At 36.9% G+C, this 25,398-nt stretch overlaps 1 protein-coding gene across 1 annotated transcript in view; it reads left to right on the forward strand.

Annotated features, from left to right (window-relative positions):
- Nucleotides 1–25: 25 nt before the first annotated feature.
- LOC107298139 (slit homolog 3 protein-like) overlaps nucleotides 26–25,398 on the forward strand; it is a gene marked incomplete at its 5' end in the record, with an annotated part of 94,528 nt that continues 69,155 nt past the window's right edge. Inside the window, 5 exons of the mRNA XM_015827499.1 lie at nucleotides 26–90; nucleotides 4,981–5,052; nucleotides 11,077–11,240; nucleotides 12,616–12,740; nucleotides 16,263–16,360. Of these exons, the coding sequence (XP_015682985.1) occupies nucleotides 26–90; nucleotides 4,981–5,052; nucleotides 11,077–11,240; nucleotides 12,616–12,740; nucleotides 16,263–16,360 (524 nt within the window). The remainder of the gene's footprint in view (nucleotides 91–4,980; nucleotides 5,053–11,076; nucleotides 11,241–12,615; nucleotides 12,741–16,262; nucleotides 16,361–25,398) is intronic.

The following is a 25,398-nucleotide window of genomic DNA, read 5'->3' on the forward strand; positions in this document are numbered from 1 at the left end:
GGTCTTTTATTCCCCTAGGATCCTAAGCTACAATAGGTTACGATGTATTCCAGTTCATGCATTTAATGGCCTTAAATCTCTCCGAGTATTGTAAGTATTACTCATTCACTGTTCTGGAGTTAAATTTTAAAAGGTGACAGCAAAATGTCTAAGGAGTAGGAGCTTTCCCCTGATTCTCTGCATTGCAGCCATTTCCAGTCATTTGCACTTTTTTATTTGTATCAAGATGTAAAGTACCCTATAAATATGAGTTCAGATGAAGGGTAACATTTTGTGAATGATTTGATGCCTTAAGATGATTTTTCCTGTTGGAATTCTTTTTTTTTTTAAAGGCCACTGTTAAAATATAGGCTAACCTATTTGACTTAAGACATATTTTTGAAGGAACACTTCTCGATTGCAACTTGCTCATTAATCACCTCGACATATTCTTGGATTTGGTGTATAATTTCATAATTTGAGCTAAAATTCTAATTGCGATTCTGTATGTTTTTAATCATATCCAAGGTTTCAGGAGAAGTTTGATCTCTTTCATTTCTTTTTATACTTTTCTCGTTTTTCAGTTTTTTTATAAAAGTTTTTTTGTCAAATAGTACACATTTTGTCAAATGTTTCCTTTGGAGAATATTGAATGTAATGATATTTAATAATTCTTTCCAGTGATTCATTCATACTTACTTTTTATACAAAATCTTAAGTATTACTTAGGATGAAGTCCATGTTTGTTTCATCATCATATCTCCTTGTTTAGTGTCAATCCTACCAGACAGATCAGACAGAAACACTAAACTAATTCTATTTTCATGTAAGGCTACATTAACAGAAACATGCATGTCTGAAACTATAATTCTCCCCGTCTCCTTTGCATCTCGAGAAATTGGGGAGGATATTTTCTGAACCTCTTCTCCCATTAACAATCTAGTTGCAGACTATTTTCTTTTATCAAAGTTTTCCCTAACCAGGTCTCTGGACCCAGTCTCCTAAGATCATTCTCATATACCATTACAATTAACCCTTTAAGCTGTGACATATGGTTTTTAGTAGCCTGTTATGACTGCAGTTGTGCAGGTGTAAGATAGCAAATGGAGAGAGAAAAGGGAGAAGTACCATTCTAGCGAAGTGCAGCTGTGGTGTCACAACAGTTGATGAGCTGACATAGCTGTTAGCCAGGGCTGATGTCGGGAAAGGTAGACAGCATTTTCATTGGTCCAAATTTGTACAAAGGTATTAGGGACTAGAGCTCTGATGAGACACCCATCTCCTCAGTTGCTGGGGAAATACTGCCAGTCTGATTAAAAATGAGATACAAACAGACAGACAGACAGACAGACAGACAGACAGAAGAGAGAAAACAAGTAGAGAAAACTAGGAGAGAAAAAGACTATAAAACAGAGTGATTGGAGATTAAAATTGGAGAATATTGTATTGTGAATGTGTTTAAGTTCCTGGTCAGAGAGGAAGAAGAAAAGTCTCTGGGTAGCTTTCCTAGAGGAAGAGAAGTAAAACTCCAGAGAGATAAAGGTCCAAGATGGGAAGGAAGGAGAAATTGTCTTTGGCAAAGCCAAGGTGCTTGGGGAAGGATTGGGCAGAAGACACCAAGATAGGTCCTTCCTCCAAAAGAGGAGAAGCAGACTGTAATCAGCTGAGCAAATTCAGGGAACGGTGATGAGAAGTGCTGAGCACACTGAATCGTAAATCCAACACTATTCTTTTTTTTCTTTTCTTTTTTTTTTACTCTCTTGGGATAAGCACAGAAATGGGGCAAGGAGTTGGAATGAAGGGAGAGGAGCAGGACAACTTGTCAAATTAATGGAACTATGAATTCTGAATTGTATCAGCAATTTCTACAGGAGTATGTTAGGTACATGTCTGTGAATTGTAGTGCCAGAAGAAATGGGTCATGTAGCAAGATAAGAACCCACAATATAGAAATCATACAACCAAAGAATGATTAAAGCAGAAAAAGTTAATGTTTTGGAATGATCAAATCAAAGTCCTGACCTATTGTGGAAGGACCTGAAGCTGGCAGTTCATATGAGAAAATCCACCAATATCCCTCAGTTGAAGCTGTTCTGTAAAGAGGAACGAATTAAAATTCCTCCAAGCCGATGTGTAAGATTGATCAGCAGTTATTAGAAATGTTGACTGGTAGTTATTCCTCTCCACCAATTGTAGTAATTGCTGTCCAACTAAATTGCAACCTTTATTTGCAGTTATTGCTTCATACCAGTTACTGAGAGCGGTAGGCTTACATATTTTTACTACACGCAAATATGGAGCTTTGGATCATTTTCCTTGAAATGAACAAGCATATTTTTGACTTTTTTAAATTGGTTTTTTTTTATCTATCTTTAGGACTTGTATAAGGAACAGATCATGTTTTAGCTCATACTTATGCAGAAATGTTGAAAATTCGCAAACTTTTAAACACTGTTGTATGCATGTTTAGACCTATATATACTGTATGGATAATATAAAAAAGAGTAGTTAAGTGGCAGCCAATTTGTTTGTAGCTGAACATAGTGCATAGTCTTCCAGTTTGAAATAGTACACAGATGTTAATTTCACAATAGATTTTACCCCATTATATAAGAACTTCAAGGAAGTATTGGTTTTCTTATTTTGTGACTGATCCATATGCATTTTTTTGTTTAAGTTGCAAGCAAACCAAGATTACTTTATTCTCAAAGGCAACAGTGTAATGCTGAAGATCAGTTTTATAAATCCATTTGCTATCTCTATTTATTTAGAAGATCTACTTAATCATATATTGAAATAGGTGTTTGCTCAGAGAAAAATAACATGCCACTCTTATATTTCTGTGCAAAAGCTAAACGAAGCATGAATGAGAGTCTCTCTTTCTGGGGTTGCATGTATTTGGAAGCCTCCAGTTTCATTTGATTTATTATGGTATACAAAATTCTAGTGTCAGCGACAACCCTTGCCACATGTCATCTACGTTGTTATTAAAAATCAATTCTCCTGGGTGAGGACGTGTTTCCAGGCGACAGCATGCAATCTGTTACTGTCATTTATTTATTATCAGAATTCCCAAGAGAACCTCAGTTAGAAATAATCAGCAAAAGTGTATCCAAGTTTTTGCACCTTTTTGTTTGAAAGGACACATAGCTTGAAACTGTCTGAATTTGATGTGCGGTTAACAGACCTCTTTTATGCATGAACCTCTTCTCTAATTGTTTTGTTTCCTGGGAAATTTTCCCTATTGCTATTAAATAGGAAAATTATCCTATCAATCAGAATATGTCTCTGGCTACCAAACATAATAATCGGTGTCATGACATATGCCTTGTTTCAGTAATTTGAAGTATTAATCTCTCTTAGCATATCTTTATATACCATGTTTTAAGGTGATTGTTCCAATCATAGATTTGGGTTTGTTTGTTTTTTCAACCATGCACCAAAATATATGAGAGTAACAAAGAACTACCAGAAAACACATGTAAAATATACATAATTATAAAAATGATGAAATGGCTTCTATGTCCCTATTAAACACAAACTCTGTGATTCAGTGTGTGAAAGTGTCTTGCAAATTAATTTTTGATTCCCTTTCCAGTAGTTCAAGTTCAGTTCCCAAAGTTCAGTTTTTCAAGGATTTCACTATTTATTTTAGAATTTCATAAAAATTACAAAGCATACTTGTAGTTCAACAATTAGAAAACGAATACAATATTAGTAAGAAAGGTACTAGTGTATTCCATTGTTTATATTCTAAACCCTCAGGAGCCATTTTTGTCAAATCCAGTCATTATACAGACACAATGCATACAAATTTTAAAAATTAATCTCCTCTAGAGAGCCAAAATCACATAAGCACATAGGAAAGGATATGGTCAAAAAGCAATGAGCTTTGTAATTTTTACTGTAATTTTTCTTAGGAGCATTTTCAGGTCCTAAAGCCAGGATTTGCACAAGCTATTGGTTAGGGCAAGTTCAATTCAGCATTATGATAATTGGCTGAATAGAAATTCTGGAAAACATAGTTTTAATATATATGGTAAACTCTGATCTATGTAGCACTGTATTTATTAAAAAGAGAAGTAGATATTGGCAAAATGGTGTCACTAACAATTTTCTCTATTACATTTGTTTCAGAAAAAAAAAAAGAAAAAATGAATATTTCCTATTTGTCTAGATCAAGAATTGAATAACTTTCCAGAATATTGTCACGATCATGATTCCTAAGACAACTGTTGTCCTGTTGTCTAATTATTCTAAATTGCTTATTCAGATTCCAATTGTGGTCATTTTTTTTCTTTGAAAAAGTCACTGGTACTCTTTATTAAGGAAGCCAGTTTGGTCTATTGATTAAGGTGCTAGGATAGAATCTGTGTGTCTGTACGTTCCAGTCCCACTTCAGGTATGAAACTAGGACAAGGCAATGGCAAACTATTTCCATTAACATTGACCCAAAGGCACGCACACACACAAAAATTCAAAAGCTACAAATAAATAAACAAACTATCCCTTTTTATTAAAGAAAGATATTAAAGAGTCTGTAATACTACCATTTCCTTTATTTCCAATCTTTATGCAATGCTAGGAGCACAGTGGCTTATGTGGTTAGGATGCTGTGTTGGAGGTTAGCAAGCTTGTGTTCAAGACCCAAGTGCTGCCATGGGGTGGGGTGAGCGCTTGTCTTTCACTTCAGCTCCTTCCAGGGTCATGAAAGGAGCCCCCAACTGGGCGTTCCCTGGACAACGGTGATGTCCTTTCAACCCAGAGTCACCTCAGTTGCATCGCATCTGGTTGCATCACATCGCACTTGTGTCTGAAGCACCTCGGTAGCATTGCGATGCATTGCGATGTGATGCAATGCTTCCTTGTAAAATCTTTCTTGGACAAAATATGAACTATAATGCTTCCTAAGTTATTTAGTCAATAGGTATTAAAAGCTAACTTAAACTCTTTTTGTATCATAACTGTATTCAAACATAATATTACTTTTTCTTCTCCTAGAACGCTTCATGGCAATGATATATCCAGTGTCCCTGAAGGGTCTTTTAATGATCTTGTGTCACTTTCCCACCTGTAAGTATTGTTATCCTCAAGAGATTATTAACTCTGTACAAATTATTTGCTATGGGAGATTTGTATAGCTACCTTATGCCACAATTATCCTTATATGTATTTTATTTAGATTTCTATTTTCCAAACAAATGTGAAAAAACCTTACCTTTTAAAACTTTAATCGTCAAAGAGAAAATAGATCATTTGTTAAGCCTACTTATATCAAAGTTAGACTCCAAAGCAATTTTTCAGCAAAATGTGAAAAACTATGTTAATCTATAGGGTGAAAAATGTATGGATGAATTATCAAGCAGGCTCATGGCTATTGGTTCTTAACTTGCCTACTAGTAGCACTATTGGTCCTTAACTTTCCAGAATATTTTTTCATCTATTTAAATAGGATTGATCTCCACTTCTTCACTCCAAGGAGAATAGAATTGACATTGCTAAAAAAAAAGGAAAAAAAAGACAAGTTAAAAGCCACGTAGGGACATACAATTGCTGGAAAGATACCATCACGATTATGCTTTATGAACCATGTTATATTATACTTTCTTCACACCCCATTTAGATTCCTATATTTCCCATTTGCTGTATCAGGGTATTTTGGGAAGAATGGCATTCTGAAGCAGTTTTCCAAATAACATAAGCCCAACAAGGAATTAATGTTACTCTATTTTATATATTCACTTTTAACCCCATAGTGATCAGGGAACAGGATTAAAAGATATGCTTAAATTTATAAACATTTCAACCTTTTTAAAACTTGTGTTCATTGCTCAAATAGCATCTATCTTTTAAATGAAGATATAAGTTATTTGTGCAGTACAATACTTACTAATGAACAACCTGATAGTGATTTATCAAAGGTCATGTTTAACAGCATTATTAAAGACAAAACATTTTCCTGTCATATTAAATTCTACTAAAAATAAACATAATTTGCCACATTCACTCAAATAAAGGCAAATTTAAATTTGAAATATGTTTGTGTTTACACATGTATCCCTCTTTACTAGTTGAATTGATAGCTACTGGTTAAAATAATAGCTTGTAAAAAAACCCATATTTATAAAATTAATTGACCCCAATCTGCACATCTGCCATTCTTTCTTAACACAAAAATGGTTGTGTATGGGACACAAAAATATCACACATATCTACTGTTAACTCTGCTTTTAGTTGAAACTGCAAAAAATAAAAATACACGATGGAGACACAATAAGAGGAAACATTGGGAAGGAGGAACAAAACAAAACAGCACTGGATAAAAACGAGATGAGAGACACAGGTAACAAGACAGGAAATGAATGGAAAGAGACCAGGCCAGTAACTACCGGTATTATTCAGTAGCAGTTCAGCCTACTTTCCAAAGATACATAGCCTTTGTAGCTGCAATTTTCCCCTCTTCCTCTTTGGTTTTTAACAGTTTAGTTTATTCTTATCAGCAAAAGTAACATCCAATCCTATTGTAAATAGGATTCTGAAGGAAATCCTGGTGAATAATCACACTGTTCCATTTGGGGGATTATGTAATGATTTTCATTATAATCATTACATTACCAGTTACCAGCTATAAATGTTCTTTAAGAAGCTGTTCTGCAAAGAAAGAATTGTCCAATAGAGAAGCCAGGAATAAAGACAAATAGTGTTACAAGGTTTTTTTTTTTCAATTTTTCACAAGGTTTCCGTAACCTCAGCTATAAGCCATTTGACAGTCATAAGCCATTTGGCAGTCATTCATCTTTCATTCGTTCTGCATCATTGCATACAGTAAATGTAAAAGTATATTTTCTTCTGAAATAATAAATTCTGGACCCATTAATTTTCTTGTCTGTCAACACCAATCACATATATTGTTTACAGAATAGATTGACAAATAAGGGTTGAAATTATGAATTTAGAATTGTTTATTTGACATACTAAGTACATATTATATCTCCTTATAAATGACTATTATTACCTAATTACAACCTACTTATCTTTGGAAATAGTATGTAGTATTTAATATGTCACATTTAGACTACATAAATTGGAACCTTACAAGATGGAAACAAATAGGCAAAGTGCCCTTAGTTCAAATGTATTTATTTATGTTTGAAAAACACTACAATCCTTTACATTGTGAGGTAAATCATGACTGATTGTCCATAAACCCAAATTCATCCTACCTTACCTTTCCTAATCTGTGTCCTTTAAATTATTAATTTTAAAATATCCTTCACATTTTATTTCCATATATAGTTATAACACTGAGCCCTGGCTGTACAATTAATATATTGTATTCAAACAAAAATAACTGTCTTCAAAATATAGCTGTCAATTTTCTTAATAAGGAGAAAGCTCCAACTCTACAGTGGAATTTTACAAACTTAGATAAACATGAATTATCGTATTCAATGTCTTCACACAGTCTGCCATTACAATTAGTACAATAAAAAGATGTGCATATCAATGTTGAACTAAATGTAGACACGCTTATTTGCAATTTAGGATTCAAAATCATTGTGCTCTCTGATGAAAGCTTTTGAATGTAGACAATGTTTGTAAACTTGTAATTATTATCAACTTCTAAATAGTGTGTAGTGGCCAGCGAGAACAATATTTTCATATTTTAAATGATATCTTAGACCTATTTTAAAAGCTTGCAACAAGTGCATGCATTAACTAAAGAGAATAATTGTGTTCAAGCAAAAATGGCTTGTCCTTCATAACTTTCTGTGTTATGGCTCATTTCCATTTCCTCTTCTCATTACTTTCTTACCTTAAATTTTTTACTTCAAATCTTTTACTTTAAAATCCATGGAAAAAGTCTATTTTCTTCTTTCCAATAACATCTTTGGGAAAAATCTGAGAAAATAAACATAATTTATTATAACATTTAAATCTACAAGTTTAAAACAAATGAAAGAGCAATCACACTGTAGATCAGTGGTGACAAAACTATGGCACGGGTGCCAGAGGTGACACTTGGAGCCCTCTCTGTGGGCACACGTGCCGTTGCCCCAGCCTTGCCTCCCCCCACGACCCCCTCCTCTCCAGCGGCCCCCCTGAAGGAGAGTCGCCCTCGAGCATGGCCCACACGGAGCAGCGCAGCCAAGGACATGGCAGCCAGGCAGCATAGACAAGACTCTGCCCTCACACCCCATCATGCAGTTGATGCTGCAGGGTGCAGGCAGAGGGTGTGGCTGCCATAGTGCTGCTGGGCTGCCTGAGCGATCTGCAGCGGGCCCTGGAGGCAGTGAGTGGTCCTGTGGGCAGGTGGGGCAGGGGATAGGGGGCAGAGCAGGGGCAGGGCAGGGGGGTGGAGCGGGGGCAGGGCCAGTTTTTGGGCACTCGGTCTGTAAAAGGTTCGCCATCACTGCTGTATATCAAAATAAAGCTGCTAGCAGTGGGAGGAAGAACATGAAATTAAAATGTGGAACTGATATCCATCTTTTTATTTGGTGCTTTGCCCTATTTTGGGGGAATGTTGGAAGACTAAATTATTAGTGCAACAGATTGCTTGACCCATTGGATTTTTTATTGGTCCAAAACAGCTGTTGAAACATATATGTACAGTAAACTAGAGATAATTTAAGACTAGAGGTTTGTATGTTGTATGTACATGCATGAGCTCATATATAGTCAATCCAAATAATTTTAGTCTGTGTGAAAATACAGACAAGATATAAACTTGGTCCCTTTAAGGAAACTTTGTTCTTCTTATTTAATTTTAATGTATGAACTCTTGCCAGTAATTCAACACATGAACTCTCAGCATGAGTTTGTCTAGGGCAGACTTGTTTAATCAGTCATGTCTGTGGTTTTATATCAACAATTTTAGTTTATAATTTTATCCATCAGTATTACATCTTCTTTTTTTCCTCAGTAAATCATTTTTATCGACTCCATTTCTAAAACATCTGTGAAGAAAAAGTCAACATCCAGAATTATCTTTTGATCATTCTTTCTGTAAATAATTTTCTAACTTTCTCTCTAGGGGCTGAATCCAACTAATATTTTCTTCTCCACAGGAACAATTTCTAAGCTTTAAGTAAAAACTTAATGTCAAAAGCAGTTTATGACCATTGAGATAATTGTCCTTAACCTTTAGATCATTATCCTAAAAAATTATTCTTGAACTTCAAGGGTATCTGAACTCTTAAACCTTATATTAAAATAGCACTTTTACTGAAAGATGGACTTAGAAAATACGTTCAAAAGCCATTGAAATGGACATTTATTAAATATTTCAACTTCTCTAAAAATTTCAACCATTACCTGTTGTTAGATTTTTTTCTAAAAAGTCAAAGGGGAACATAAGGATCATCATATTGAATATGCCAATCAATCCAATATAATACCTAGTATTTATTTATTTCATTATATTCCACCTTTCCTTTAAAATTCTTAAGAAGGGCTCATCCCTCATTTCATATTCACAACAACAAATTAATGAGTTAGTTGAGTTATCCAATTTCTCGCAGCCAAAGTCACCAATTAATTCTGTGATTGAGTCTGGATATAAATCTTGAGCTTAACCAGGTCCAGTTCAGTACAATCAAAATTATTCCACAATGGTTCTCAACAACTGCTGGAATAAACTCACCAATCTTAAGAAATTTATAAAGATAAGATTGACTCACTTGAGTCAAGTCTTACTGTATTAATGTTTTGGTTCCATACTCATTTATCTGGGAATAAACCCTACTGAATTTAATGAAACTTCTGATATGTTCCTGTTGTAAAGCTGAATTTCCATATTCTTTTGGGAGTAACATCCATTGTTCAGTGGTGTTTACTTCTCAGTGGAAGTATATAATATTGCATTGTAAATAAAATTATTTCTAGTCATTATATTAAACATCTGTTCTTCAAAAATATTAATATTTTAATAATTATGATATTAATATTATCAGAATTACATAAATCATTTCCTTATTCCATGATCATAGCTCAGGGAAATTATGATTGTCTACAAAATATGTTTGTATGAACTCCTAGTTTGCAAAAATAGCAGTGCATTAAATACTTAATATATGCTGTAAGAACAAAATGCAAGAATAAAGGGGCAAGCAGAAAGCCTTAGAAAGTTATTCAAACATAACGTAATGATAAGGATGGCATCTCCTCTACAGAGTGGATGCAACATGCTTTCTAAGTCAAAGCGATGGGTGACCAGCTAGATTGTTGAAACTATGGAGTAGAGAATAAATAAACAGAAATTGAGAAAAGATTAATGTGTATTCCGATGTGTAGTGATTTTCTCATTGTCCTTCCTTGCATGTTTGTAATCAGTGATCAGACTAACACACACAAATTTGTCTTTTCACCAAAGGGAGAAGAATCATTTGCTTTTTATGTAAGGTATAATGACTTCCAACCAGAAATTAAACGAGATACTGATTCAGAGTTGCTTGGAGCTTTTGAGAGGAAAAGGTTGATGAGTTCTTAAAGTTACAGGAATAGACAGGGGTTCTACATTACTTGCATTCAAATGATGTATAACATCTTTTATCAGGAGCTATACATTAGATCTTGTTCCAAGCTGCCTTGTGTGTGAAATTAGATTGAGGATTGCCAGAAAATCTTCTCTCCTTGTGTCTGATCTCCTTCTCATTCTATGGTTATGTACTTCCAACTTAATTACCTTTTTAGTTTTAGGAGATGACTGATCCTCTATATCGTACCCATGCATTAAGGCAGGGGTGTCAAACTGCTGGCCCGTGGGCCGGTTGCATCATGCGGAGGCCGCGCCCACCCCAGCTCCAGCAATGCAAAAAAAGTCACAATACGTCGCAACACGTCACGTGACACAGCGAGTTTGACACCCATGCATTAAGGTGAGGCTATGCATTGAAAGTCTTGCATTAACTATAGGTACAAAAAGAATGGAACTGTAAGTATTGGCAGTGCTGACAGATATCAGAGACCAACAACTGTATTAAGAACTTGGATTTGTAAATCAAGGAATTTTCTTCTAATTGTACCAGCATAAAGAAAGAAGTCATATAATTGGACAAATATCTTTTTCCCCCTCTCTTTTTTTAAAACCCAATTTAGGGCACTCGGTACAAATCCTTTACACTGTGACTGCAGCCTGCGCTGGCTTTCAGAGTGGGTAAAAGCAGGTTATAAAGAGCCCGGCATTGCACGGTGTAGTAGTCCAGATGACATGACAGACAGGCTTTTGCTAACTACACCAACTCAGCATTTCCAATGCAAAGGTGGGTATAATTCTTGGACTTCTGCACGAAGATAGGAGACCACCAGGAAATTCCTGTATAGACCTGTAGACTGTACTAGAAAAATATATTTTTTAAAAAATAAATCTTGCAAAAAGGCAATTGCAGCCCACTTTTCTACTACTTCTAGTTAAAAAAATATGGACACATTGGACACAGCTTAAGAAGGGCTTTACTTTTGAGTATAAAGAATTGAAATTTGAGGAAGATAAAGAATTAAAACTTGGTGATGAATGCATGGCATGATTCAGTCCTAATTTGCCCTCAAAATCTCTAAGCTAAAGAGAAACTGTATACTTCTCTTCTATCTAAGAACTCTATTTCCAGAAACATTACTGCAATATACACATGCTGCCTTCTTTTAATTTTGCATTTCCATCACCCTTAAATCCAGTATTTCCCTGTCCGTTAAGGGATTTTCTTTCCTTTCCAGTATTTGTGCTCTTCCATTTTCTGCCCCACTGATCATTATAGAGCCACTCATATGCCTGTCAAAGAGAATTATATTAAGGACTCAGGTGATCCGTAAGAAAAGATTTGGGTGTGAGGGGGAATGACAAACATATATCTTCAACTCAATTTTTTATTGAAATTTACATCAAACTTACATCAGAATTGTTGTTTTGAAAATTGTGGATTAAAAAAAATACATATCCAAAGCGAACAAAGTTTACCATGCAAGTTCAATGGCAGTCAGGTTTGAAATGTATGGGATTTATTTTCTCTGGTTGACTAATTTTTAGTTTATTTATCTATTACATATTCATTCATTTATTCATTACAGGAGCAAAAGGTGATATACATAGTTCCCATTTCCCCACTGGGAGATAAAATAACTTTATCTCATGACAGAGCTTCATTTTGACAGAATGCTCCAAAAGATAATACAGAGATGGCCTTGAAGGAAATGTGGCAATTCTTTGTAAAACATGAGCTTAACCCTTAGCATTTTCTTAAAACAGGAAAGTGTGGGGTTTCTAGTGTTTTGTGACCCAGGCTACCTCAAAGGGCTGACATTTGCTTGTTTGTTTGTTTTCATTCATTTTGCTTTATAAATGAATGAAGGGTGAAATGAATCCTTCTTAAGATAGTATTTTTTGCAAGTTAGCTTTGTTCCAGCATAGTGTTTGTGCCTGAAGTGCACTAACTAGGGTCACTGATACATAATACAGCAGCAGCATTTAAACTTTCAAAAGAAAATTTCCTAGTTCTTTTATGTATTTATATACACATATTTATGCAGCACCACAGACCAAAGACTCTGAGTGATAAGTATATTCTTGTATATAAGGCAATCTCTTGAAAATGTTTTAAATTGTTGTCAAATCTTTTCAGATGTATTCTTGTTTTATTGCAGGAGTTGTTGACATTGGTATTGTGTCCAAATGTAACCCTTGCCTATCTACTCCCTGTAAAAATAATGGGACTTGCAACAATGACCCCATGGATTTTTACCGATGCACTTGCCCATTTGGCTATAAGGTAAGGTAACTGATAACAGCTGGGTTTCAGCATTGAATGGAATCAAAACCAACATGGACAGGGAAGGAGATTGCGCTAAAGGGAAATGAGTATTGTTTGAGCTGCATGGTGAACAGTGATACTATACATGGTCCTGCATCTCAAACACTTTTTTTTCCTGAAGTGGTGTAGAGATTTTACAAAGCAGAACAAGTAGTTCCTATGCCTACGTACAGTATGTTGTATTTGTATAATGTGTGCCTAAAGACAGAATAAGATTGAGAAGTGGAATGCTTACAGATCATGAGGGCTGAAAAAGTAGGAGAAGAAAAAAACAATATCAAAACCCAGGAGCACAAATATAAGGAACATTCTATGTAGCCAAGTAGGCTTGCCTCAATCTCTGAAAAAATATCTCTACAACTGTGCTACACATTGAACAAAAATGACTTTTGACAAGTTCAGATGTGAACATTATGAAAAGAGCATTTTTTTTATATACTAAACTGTTCTCCACTAAAATGTCATGCTAATTTGGTAACAATGCCTTTCTTCCTTTTCACCAGTCAGCTTCAAACATGGCTGTTCATCTGGAATCTATTACCTTGATAAATTATCCCAAACCTGCCCATTCAGTATTGTTATTCCTTTTTTGATGTAGATGTGGAGTAAATTTTCCTGTGGAAGAGTTCACAGCTATAGCAATAGGCTGTGGGAACCTTAATCCAAGTATGATTGGGCAAGACTGAGTTTTATTGAATACTCAATGGCAAGGCAATTCCATCTTTTTCTGAAACATATAATTTGATCATCACAGCAGGTCTTCAGTCACATGCATTACTGCAAAGGAAATGATATGATTAAAACGAGAGAGATGACATAATTCAATAGGATATGCTGGATAAAGTAATAAAACCTTAAATAGGAATTCCAGTTGTAGAAAACAATTGATGCCAGCTCTAGATAGCAAATGCACTTGTACATGGGTATTCTTGCCCCACAGTAGCAATGATAAAAAAAGTTTTACCCATCCATTTACATTAAACCAACACGAACATACTTATTGAAAGCCTGTTTTAAGGGAAGCAAGGAAAAATATGGTTTAGACAATTCTCTTTGATTTTGATCTGGAAGCATTAGGAAATTGAGTGTAGAGACTTTGTGAAATGAAGAACACGCTCTTCCTCTGTTAAAATAAGTTGTGCCCTTGCTTATGTGTAAGTATTTAATTTATTAGAAGTGTTATAAACACGAAAATAAAAATGTATTCAAAAGTATACAATCCAAAGAAATTATAAAAGAGCATAGCCAAAGAGATATATGTAAGTTCTTCTAAATTCTAGAGAAACTCACTTTTTTCTTTTGTTTTTCCCCAGTGTCACCTCTCCAATAATTAACTGTTTTTCCAGAGATTATTTTTTTTAACTGTGTAAGAAAGGAATGCTTTGGGATCTAGGATTGGGGTATAACTTTTCTCAGTAAAGCTAACTTTGGAACATGAAGACAAAACCTTTCCTTTTTCAGTAGGAGGGGAAAATTTGTTGTTCCTGACTCTCCTTATTAGACTAAAGTATTGGTTTGACGTGGGCTTTTTAAATTTGGTTGGAGGAAAAAAAAACCTAAGGAAATAAAACCAGGGCTGTGCATGATTCAAAAATATTTGGAAGAAGTGCTTAAGAAGTTCCCTTTTTAAATTAATGTAAGTATTAAAGCTATCTTTCCCCCTGGCCACCATTTCCCCCTTCACTGAGAAGCCTGAAAAGTGGCTATTTTTGTGAATAGCAGAGTAGTGCTGTATTTGCATGAGTTCCAAATTACTTTTTCCAAATAATTTTCAAGTGTGCACAGAGCTACTAAAATATCTCCCCCATGTCCTCTCTTTATAATTTTTTTTTACTTTCCATCTCTCCTTTCAATCCCTTTCCTTATCTGTACATCCTCTCTTCAACTATAAATCATTCATTTTACTTTTTCCATGTATCTCAGAGAATATTGTTATGTTTGGGCTGGTATGAGAGAAACATGATCCTAGTCTGCACTCAGCAATGGTTGCTGACTAGGTAATTTTGGACCAGTCACTCTTTCTTAATCAAACCTTACTAAGCAAGTTATTGTTGTGGCAAAAATGGGAAGAGAGAAGTTATGCATGTTGCCTTGAGTTCTTGAACAAAAGGCAGGACATCAATGAGATAGATAGATAGATAGATAGATAGGTAGGTAGGTAGGTAGGTAGGTAGGTAGGTAGGTAGGTAGGTAGGTAGGTAGGTAGGTAGGTAGGTAGATAGATAGATAGATAGATAGATAGATAGATAGATAGATAGATAGATAGATAGATAGATAGATAGATAGATAGATAGATAGATAGATAGATAGATAGATGATAGATAGATAGATAGATAGATAGATAGATAGATAGATAGATAGATAGATAGATAGATAGATAGATAGATAGATAACCAACCTTCTTTAACCAGAATGCTCTTTAGATATGTGGGCTTTGACTTCCAGAGATCTTAGCAACGACAATGCTTATTGGAGAATTCATAAAGAATAGACCTTGGTTTTTATGCACTTTTATTGATTGTACAATAAGTATATAATTTAACACGGCTCTATGGCAAAGGAAGTAGAGAAAATATAGTAAGAAAGATGTAAATATGCTTGCATCTTTAGCAAAATTTTATATTGTATATACCATGGTATGCACAATCATCCTGAAGTAAAGCCAATTTAGCTAGAGGGGACCCTAACTTGGATAAAGTTGTATTGTAATATACATTAAATTGGTCAAGGAAAGAACTTCTGGAAATGAAGTTTTTGTCTGAATTGTAAAAACACGAACAACCGAAGCTCTTTGTCTGAATGGATTTGAATATTATAAAAGACAACGGGTTCATATTATTTAATATATTTATAGCAGTTTCATACCAAATTTAACCTGACTTCTGAATATGAGGATTGACTAGCAGAATGTCTTCCTGCGTTACATGCAAAGAATCAGTCTGTAGACAATACTTTCTACAAGCATAGCAGCTCATCATGAAATCTCTGTTAGAAAGAAATAATACTGTGCTTGGGAAAGAATGCTGATGATTTAACTCTACAATGGAAGTAAAAAATCAGTGCTGCAGGGTTTTATACAAACATACTTTCGAGGGGCGATTTTTCTACAAGAAGTTGCTTTGCTGAGTGGTTGATCAACTCAACAGCCTAAGACTCAATAAGTGGCTGTATGTCTCTTTTCATATAAATGTTTATTGTTTATATTGAATACTTTATGACATAATGTGAACTACATATTCAAAACCTGGATGATAAAATGTCTTTCACCGTGCAGTTCCAAGTACTCATGTATTTATTATCTTCTTGCTGTCTTGTGCTGCTTTAATAGAAAAAAAAATACTTTCCCTGAATAAGAATAGGTGATCTGATTCTGAAGGATACATTCTTTGTGCCTGTGAAGACCAGGTTAGGAAAACATAGTGAGCTTCCCTGTCAGTGATAGACAATGACTAATGCTTCCTGTTTAACTTTTACTGATAGGGTCGAGATTGCAGCACACCTATTAATGCTTGCATTCAGAATCCATGCCAGAATGGGGGAACCTGCCATCCTACTGACACAAATCAAGATGGATTCAGGTAACAAAAAACAAAACATGACTAAAACCAAAGCAATGGATAAAGCAACTTGTTTGCATTACTTAGATGCATAAAAGTCTACTGTACAAAATTATCCCAGAGAAATTAAACTAAAGCATGATCTAGATTGGCAAAGTAAATCATTGGCCCAATCGTTTTCCATGAGAAAGCTATACCTGTACTTACATCGTTCCTGTTTAAAACTGGTAGACTTAAAAGTATTTAACTTTGTCTTTACCAAGACTTTCCTCTGAAACACAGAATTATATTTGGGTCAGGGCTGAGTGGATTGTGTGTGTGTGCAGTCATCCCATTTTGATTCTAAAGATGTGCTCTGGAGCATATGGGAGTGTGATGTAGCAGTTCTTTACAAGAGCTTGTAAATCAATTTTTTTCAGGTGACAAAGCAATGGTTTCAAAGATTTGCAGGCAGGTACTGTATTAAACTGTTAATATATGCTTTATCTATTGCCATTTATCTTATTAAATTCCTACAAATTCCAAGTTCAAACCATTCACTGGTTCATTGTAGACTGTTTAAAGTGGAAGTTTTAGAATAGTTTGCCTCAAAGAATCCAATTGCATTCTAAAAGGGCTCAGAAATGTTTAGGCTGGTTCTGCAAATAATTCTATCAATTCCTGTGTGATACCTGGAGTAGGATGGCTGACAGGATTTCTCTAAACTGGCTTTTCAACATACTTCAAAGATGGTCCTATAATACAGAAGTCACCAACCTTTTGGGTACGAGGGACTGGTTATGTGGACAGAGGTTTTTCCGTAGAATGGAGGGGATGTGGTTTTGTGTGCTGCCTGCATCCTGCGGATGGGGCTTTGCTTGTTTGTGTGGACCGATTGCTGGCATGCCATCACCTGGTACTGGTCCATGGACCAGGGGTGGAGACCCCTGCTATAATACATGGCAGAACGGCAGGTCTGACTTGAATATGATAAGGCATAGCATAAAGCAGTGGTGGCGAACCTATGGCACGGGTGCCAGAGGCGGCACTCAGAGCTCTCCCTGTGGGCACACGCGCCGTCGCCCCATCCCTAGGCCTTCAGCTGGGTTTTATAAAACCTTTTCACTTTAGGCCTCCGCCACCATGTGCAAAAAAAAAAAAGGTTCAATCAATCAGTCAATTTCAACTTCTTGCGGGGGAAAAAAAGCCACGCCCAGCCAATGGGCCACACCCACCCAATGGGCCACACCCACCCGGCACCCGATGATGCATAAGTGGGTTTTGGGTTACAGTTTGGGCACTCGGTCTCTAAAACGTTCGCCATCACTGGCATAAAGTATGTGTGCAGGCTCATGCTATATTAATGTGTGCATCAAAGTGGCAGCTTTGTTTTCTGCTTTTATTGCACCAACAAGCTCAACACTTACTGAATTGTTTTAGATTTATTTATTTGTTTATTGAATAGATTTATAGGGATACTTAACTCACACATGATGATTCCAGGCAGCATACACCAGGGGTCCCCAACTCCCAGTCCATGGACCTGTACCAGACCGCGGCCAGTTAGGAACCAAACTGTACAGCTGGAGGCATGCGGCGAGTCTGCAGGGGTCTGGGCAGAGGCGTGAGTGTGGCAGGGCAGAAGCTGGCTTGCTCAGTGCAAAGGTTCTCCAGGGGCTGCACTTGCAATTGGCTTGCAACATCTGAGCTCAGCATCCTTCCTCTTTTTCCTCCTCTTGCTTCTTGTGGTCCCTCTTCTTCTGCCTCCTCCTCCTCCTCCTCTTCCTGCTTCCTCTCCTTCCTGCTACTTTTTTTTCTTCCTCCTCCTCTTCTTTCTCCTCCTTCCTCACTTTCCTCCTCTCCCCCTCTCGGCACCCCAGCTGGGCTCGTGCTCCCTTCACACAAGTCTCCAAGTTTACAAGGCAAGCGCGCGCCAGCCCAGCTTGCAACCGGGGGCTTCCCCAAAACCGCGTTGGAGGGAGATCCCCCCCCAAGGTATGTGTTTGTGAGGGTGCTTTCTCAGGGTGCAAATAGGGGCAAGGAGAAGCTACCTTTCACTTTAAGCACTGCGTCTTCAAAAGGGAATCTCTCTCGTTTGCACCTTTTCTAAGACCGCTGAGTTTTTTGCTGTCGTTTTGATGGTGCTCCAGGTGCTCCTCATGTTTTGGCAATTTCCTGCCTGCTTTTCGTGGTTTAATTTTGTGTGTGTTTCTGTGTGTGTGTTTGTGTGTTACGCTCCTTTCTTCATGCAGCTCTCGAGTTTGCAAGCCAAGCGTGCTCCTACCTGGCTTGCAATGGGGGAGGTAGGGGAGAAGTTACATTTCCCCTTAAGCCAGTGGTTCTCAACCTGTGGGTCGGGACCCCATTTGGGGTCGATCGACCATTTCATGGGGGTCACCAAGCAAGGCTGTCCGCCATTTTTTTGTCCGCCATTTTTTCCTCTTTTCCGGCGGGTGCCTTACCTCCCTTCGGCTGGGCCAGCTGGTGGTCGGCCTGCTCCGTCTCTGCTGCTTGCCAGCTATGCCTCAGCCGGCGCAGGGGGCAGAACCACGCATGCGCGGCGCTCCCGGGCAGGGAAAGTCCTCGACTTACGACCGGTTGGGTAGTCCTCGACTTACGACCGGTTTAGTCCTCGACTTACGACCGGTTTAGTCTTCAACGTACGACCAGTTTAGTCCTCGACTTACGACCGGTTGGGGTCGCGGCATTAAAAAGGTTGAGAACCACTGCCTTAAGCACTGTCTCCAAGGGAATCCCTCTCTCATCTGCACCTTTTCCAAGGCTGCTGGGCTTGCACAGTGCTCTCTCTCTTTCTCCCTCCCCCTCCCTCCCTCCCTCCCCTCTCTCTCTTTCTTTTTGAATGGTTTTCTCAGCACTTTCTCAACATGCTGGATCTTTGGTTTGTTTTGCTGGATGGCTGAGTTTAGGACTGTCTCTTTTCCTTCCCACTTTCTTAGAAGCAGAAAGTCACTGGTCTAATCTAATACAATATAATAATAATAGAAATAAAGTGCATTATTTATTTGTTTGTTTATTTAGAAAATTTAGAATAAATATAATGAATCATCCTGAAACCTCCCCCTCCCCCCCCCCGGTCCATGGGAAAATTGTCTTCCATGAAACCAGTCCTTGGTGCCAAAAAGGTTGGGGTCCTCTGGCACACACCATTAAAAATCAACAATTTAAAAACCCCAAACTGCAGACACATGCACGCGCACACACACACACTATGACAGTGACAAACACAATTTTACAAGCCACTTGATCAGCTGCAAATCAAACTGGGGTCCCCTATCCCACTGACAAAAACCATGTCTTGATGGCATTCCAGAAATGTAGCAAGGAGGGGATCAACCTTATTTCCAAGGGAATGATGTTCCAAAAGGAGGGAATCACTACAGAGAAGACCTTCTTCTAGATCCCATCAGGTGTATCTCCTTAATAGATGGGACCTATAACATACCCAGCCTTTCCACTCTGGTGGGCCAGGTAGATGTAACTGGGGACACACAATTTGTCCTATACCCGCGCCCCAAGCCATGCAGGGTTGTGAGCAGTCTAACTGGTACTGCTGTCTCCTCTTCCCAGAATTATTTTATAAAACCCTCAGAGGATTGTTATAACACTTTATGTGAGGTTTTTGAGGAAAATATCTCCGCTGACTAATCCTGATGCCACCTTTGATGAAAAGCTAACTATGGGTATATCTACTGACTCCTTGAACAATTAAACAGAATACACTTCGATATGTGATATCTCGGGATATGGACAGATTCTTGGAACAATATGCTCCACCACTGGATCTTTCTCAAAGGTGGCTCATAAGTTCTAGCCAGTAGAATATTAAAGATGCTAGAGTTCACATCTTCCATCTTTATCAGTCCCTTGAAGTAGACCAGACTAGGAAACTAAGGTTAAGAATGCCAATACTACATTTTTATGAAGTTATAGTAACAAAATCTTGCAAGTCTGAATGCACTTCCCTCTCCTCCATTATGATCTATCAGAAAACTAGAGAGGGTCAAGCCTGAGACACTTTCTGAAACCATTTCTCAACTTCAGATTTATTTTGTCTAACATTGTCTTAGTTCTGAGTCTCCCTCCTATTCCTCAAGGCTACTTTTACAGCTTGTTACAATCCCACTCTAAGAAATCGCAGAATGTATCCTTGTTTAAGGGAATCAGTTGTTAGTGCTCTTCCTAAGAAGCCGGTCTGGATCTCTCAAATGTGGGTGATTATAGGTCAGTCTATAACTCCCACAGTTAGATAGGTGGCTAATAGAATGGTGTTTTTCAACTGCAGGCAGACCTAGAGGAAGCAGAGTATTCTGACAATTTTAAAATGGCTTCAATTGGGCTACAGAATTGAGATTGCCTTGATTAAGTTGATGTATTATTTTTGTCTTGAGATTGACAGAGGGAGCACAGCCTGTTGGTTCTTTTTGACCTCTCAGCTTCCTTTGATAACATTGCCTCAGAAGAAAGGCATAGTTTTGTAATGGTTCCATTATTCAGTCTCCAACACTTCAATTATCTACAAGAAGCCATTGAAGGGAATCAGAAATTTTGGAGCTGTGTGCTATCAGTAAGCTGATGACATCAAGATTTATTTTTCAGGAACCGGTGTGGCTCCTCTGAATGCCTGTCTGCAAACAGTACAGGCTAAATGAGAGGAAAAATTGAAATTGAATCCAGGCAAGGCAAAGAAGCTTATTGTAAGGGTCTATAATTCAGGGGAGATGATAGATCAGCCATTCTGAATGGGATTTCGTCCTCCATGAAGAAGACTTTTGGTTACAGATATCTCTTTGGTTTCCTAGATTGAAGAAATGATTAGGAACAGCTTTAGTTGGTTTGCCAAATGTACCCTTTCTGGAATATAATGATCTTAAAACTATGGTTCATGAACTGATAACCTCCCAGGGTGACCACAGTAATGCATACTTGTGATCTAATAAAGAAACTTCAATTGATTGAGCTTAACTATTTTATTAGCTTTTTTAAAAAAAAACATTGCTTTGTATAGGGCTTTAACTGTTAATATTTATTCTAGTTATTTTAGCTATTTGCTTTAATTGCTATTTTATGGCTTTAGTATCTCCACTTTAAATTTGTAATTAATCACTGAGATGGTGATCACCATGTACACATACACACACACACCAAAAATCACAAAGGGGTCACATGCACAGAGATAATGCAGAAGAAACTCCTCTAATTACCTCATAGACAAGGCTGTGAGAGTGGAGGCATTTTTAAAAGGCTCTCTCTTATTGGCAAGTTATTGCCCAGACATCCAGATTCATTAGGCTCCCATCTCAGGCCATTTTAACCAGTTCTTCACCCTTCCAGAGATTTATCCACTGGCAAGGATCTGTCCATTGTACAGAGTTCTTCCATGTTCAGTTCATCAATCTCATCTCAACAGAATACCATAGCAAACATTTGTCTTGCTGTTTGCTAGCACCCTGATACTCATAGGGGCAAGTTGATAATTATCACCAACTGGGTGAACTCAGTTTGTGTAGAAATGAAAATCACCTAAAACAAGAAGTCTAAGGTAATGCTACAACTATGTCAAGAGGAGAGATTCCTTGGTATCAGATTGGTTAGCACACTAACAATAACCCAAAACTACCTTGGCCTGCCAAAGACAACAGCAAGAACTCAACATTGGTAAATCCCTTCCACTTTCCCTGCTCTTCAATCCATGGCAAACAGATCATGGACATTGCTGAGAGAGATGAACTTCTCCAGCTGATGACTGCCAAGTCTTTATGATACATGATAAATCAATATGTTCATCCAGAATTAAATCCAGAATAATCAGTGTTTTATGACTAATTGATCTGGCATCGCAGGTCCACCATTGCTGTCAGTTTGACTTCCTTGCTCATGCTGCAACCAGAAAAGAACTGAGGCTAGTCATTGACCTGACTTTCTTTTCCTGAAATCTTTAGGTTTCTCCCTTCCACCATATTTCCTACTATATTTTCATCTTATTTCACCATTATCCAGGTTATTTTTCATGTCCTTATCTCTTTAGACAAGATCAGGGAAGGTGATAATAACGTTTCTATTTCTCCATTCTCCCTGTGGTAAGATGGGCAACCAATAAATTTTATAAATAAATACATAAATTTGTCTATTTCTGGAAGCCATATAAATAGAAGCATGCTGCCTTCGCTCCAAAGTCTTCACAAGCAGTTTCAAATTCGACGCTTTTGGTAGTGATACTAAACTCATAGAATACTTCATTTTAAATTTCAAGCCCAGAAAGATAAGAAATCCTGGGTTGATAGCCTGTGTCAGGAATATATAATCTTGTGGTTGATCCCATAAGAAAGAAGTTTTTCGTACATAAGTAAGCAGCTAAACAGCTAGGCAAACAGAGATTGGAAGGAATACTTTTTATCTCTCTTGATATCAATCTGGGCCAAGGGCTGGTCTTATTCTCAGCATCCAATTACAAAGAATGCTGGTGTTCTACTTCTCATGTAGTTCATTTCTTTTTCCATTGTGCTTCAAAATGAATCAAATCTTGGGGGAAAATCCATAAGTAACATTGATGTGCATGAAATGTTATATGGAAGCGTTCTTCAGAATGTTCTGTTGTTACGGCCTGTGAAAGAAATTATATTTTCTATATATCTTTCTCTCTCCCAGTGAAACATATTAATACACATGCTCAGCTGCCAAACCTGTCAAATCTTTGCCTTTATAAATTTAAGCCAAAGCATTCTTCCATATGAAATGCCAAGTGATTTAACTCGAAGGATTCTGTAAGTCACAGACAAGAAAAATAATCTTCTAAATAATAGCAGAGTGGTGACATAAGCCAGGAAATACACTCTGTTTTGACTAGAACTCCATTCTGATACCCTTCCTGTTCACGCTGTGATTATGTTGCATAAAGGGCCCAAACAGCAGGTAATACTGCTTTTCATATTTTTGTTGTAATATGCTGCCACAACAGTGTCAGTAAAAGGCTTGGGATTAGGTAGAAGTCTTAAACAATATGCCTTTCTTTGACCTTAAATAAGGATGATTACTTCAGAAAGAAATGGAACAATTATTTATGAGGCCTATTAACCTACCTGTTTTTTTTTAAAAAAAAACATTAGTTCATAAATTTCTTAGCTTGCACTGTCTATATAATAATGCTCAGAATATGGGTAACAAACAAGAAATGCTAAAACTCTTATGACAGGAAGGAAAATTTGATTTCATATGTATATTAGACACTTGATGGGTTAAATCCAATGGTTAGAATAGAGCAGGTTATAATTTGGTCAAAAGAATAGAAGCAAGAGAAAGAGAGGAGGAGCTGCACTGTATGTTAAAAGTATCCACTCTTACTCAGAAATCCAAATGAATCAGTTTGATAATGTTCTGAAAGCATGAATTAAAACAGAACAGTTATTGATGCCTGCTACGGTGCTGGTGATGCTGTCCAAAAGCAAACTGCAAGACATAAAAGACAAATGATCAGGAAGTTTGGGAGACAAACTTTGCCAAACATAGATCTTCCAGGAAATCCTTGACTTGATGTGATTATGCCAGTTTTATTTAAAGGACAGAAGAAGACACAAAAGGATAAACTCTTCCTAACTTGATAGTAACCAATAGAAAAACTTAGATGCTGAAGTGGAAGTAGAAAAACTTAACACAAAGTGATCCGGAGAGGTATCAAGTAGTATGCCCTAAGATTCAGTCCTGAGCCATCAATAGTTTATTGATGTCTTGTGAGAAGAGAGTGAGAGAATGCTTACCATATTTGAATGTGGTACAAATGTGGTACTGGGTGGATAAACTATTATCCTGGAAGGCAGAAGTAAAACTGAAAATAATGAAATATTTAGTTGAGGCAAATCTACTAGATCTTTAGGATACAATATATCTTGGGGAAATAGTTAATAGTTTAATAGTAAATAGTTTCCTGCAAACAGGAAAGAAGACAGCACAGTGATGTCAGCTGCAAAACAAGGATCATAACAATTGTAGGTATATCACTAGAAATATAACTTCCAATCACAAGAAATCATCCTACTATATTCTGTTATGATTATCATACCTTTTGTACTTAATCCTGGACACCGTACAGGCACCAGAGTTCAGGAAAAGTAAAATCTCATAGAACTTGGAACATGGTCAGAAAAGAGCAGCAATGATGATTTAGCTGACTAGAAGTTTTTATGAAGAAACTCAAGGAGCTAGGAATGTTCACCTCAGAAAAGGGAAGGCTATGATAAATGCCTATTAGGAATTCATACAAATTTTTTAGATTTGTTTTCTATCACTTCAGAGTATAGGACAAAGAATAAAGACCTTAAGCAACAGGGAGACAGAATCTAACTGTTAGTAAAATGACCTCAAAATATGAACAAGCCAGTTCTGGAATCAGTGATGTGTTTAGGAAGAGGCTATTGTCACAGATGCTTTAATCTGAATTACTGTGCTGAGCTGGAGGTTGGATTTATTGGCCGAATGTGCCCTTCCAACTGTATCATTCTGTAATTCATTTAATGATAAACAATTTGGTCTCAAATGTTGCTTTCTCTTTGTGACCATTAGTGTTCATTTTTTTATTTTGTATAAAATAATGTTCATAGTAAACTTTACTTGTGCCTATTTCACACTTTCTCTTTCCATCCTCTAGGAATAAGCACATAAAGATTGCTATTTCTAAAAAATTATTAATGCATATAATGTCAAACCCTGGGGAAAACAGGAGATTCAGGCAGTTCAAACGAGTATAAAGATTTATTGCAAGCTTAAGCTCGCTACAAAAATCTGAGCTACTAAGGGTCAAGGGAGATGAGCGGGAGTTAAGGCTTCAAGGTGGGCTGTACTTAGATCTCTTGCAGGCGCACAGGGACTCATGACTTATGACGTGCTTGACCCCTCCCTCAGGCTCAGCCTGGTTATCTCCTACATATAATTTTTTTCAAAATAGTAGAGTTTGGTAAAATTGGATATAAAAATAGCTTTTGATATAATTTCTGTTTATTTTATGACTGAGACAAATAATATAAAAAATATACACTCTTATAACTAAGACAAATAATAGCAAAAAAAAT

The sequence above is a fragment of the Protobothrops mucrosquamatus genome, unplaced genomic scaffold (assembly GCF_001527695.2).
Source record: "Protobothrops mucrosquamatus isolate PMUCROS unplaced genomic scaffold, P.Mucros_1.0 scaffold3740, whole genome shotgun sequence".
Lineage (NCBI taxonomy): Eukaryota > Metazoa > Chordata > Lepidosauria > Squamata > Viperidae > Protobothrops > Protobothrops mucrosquamatus.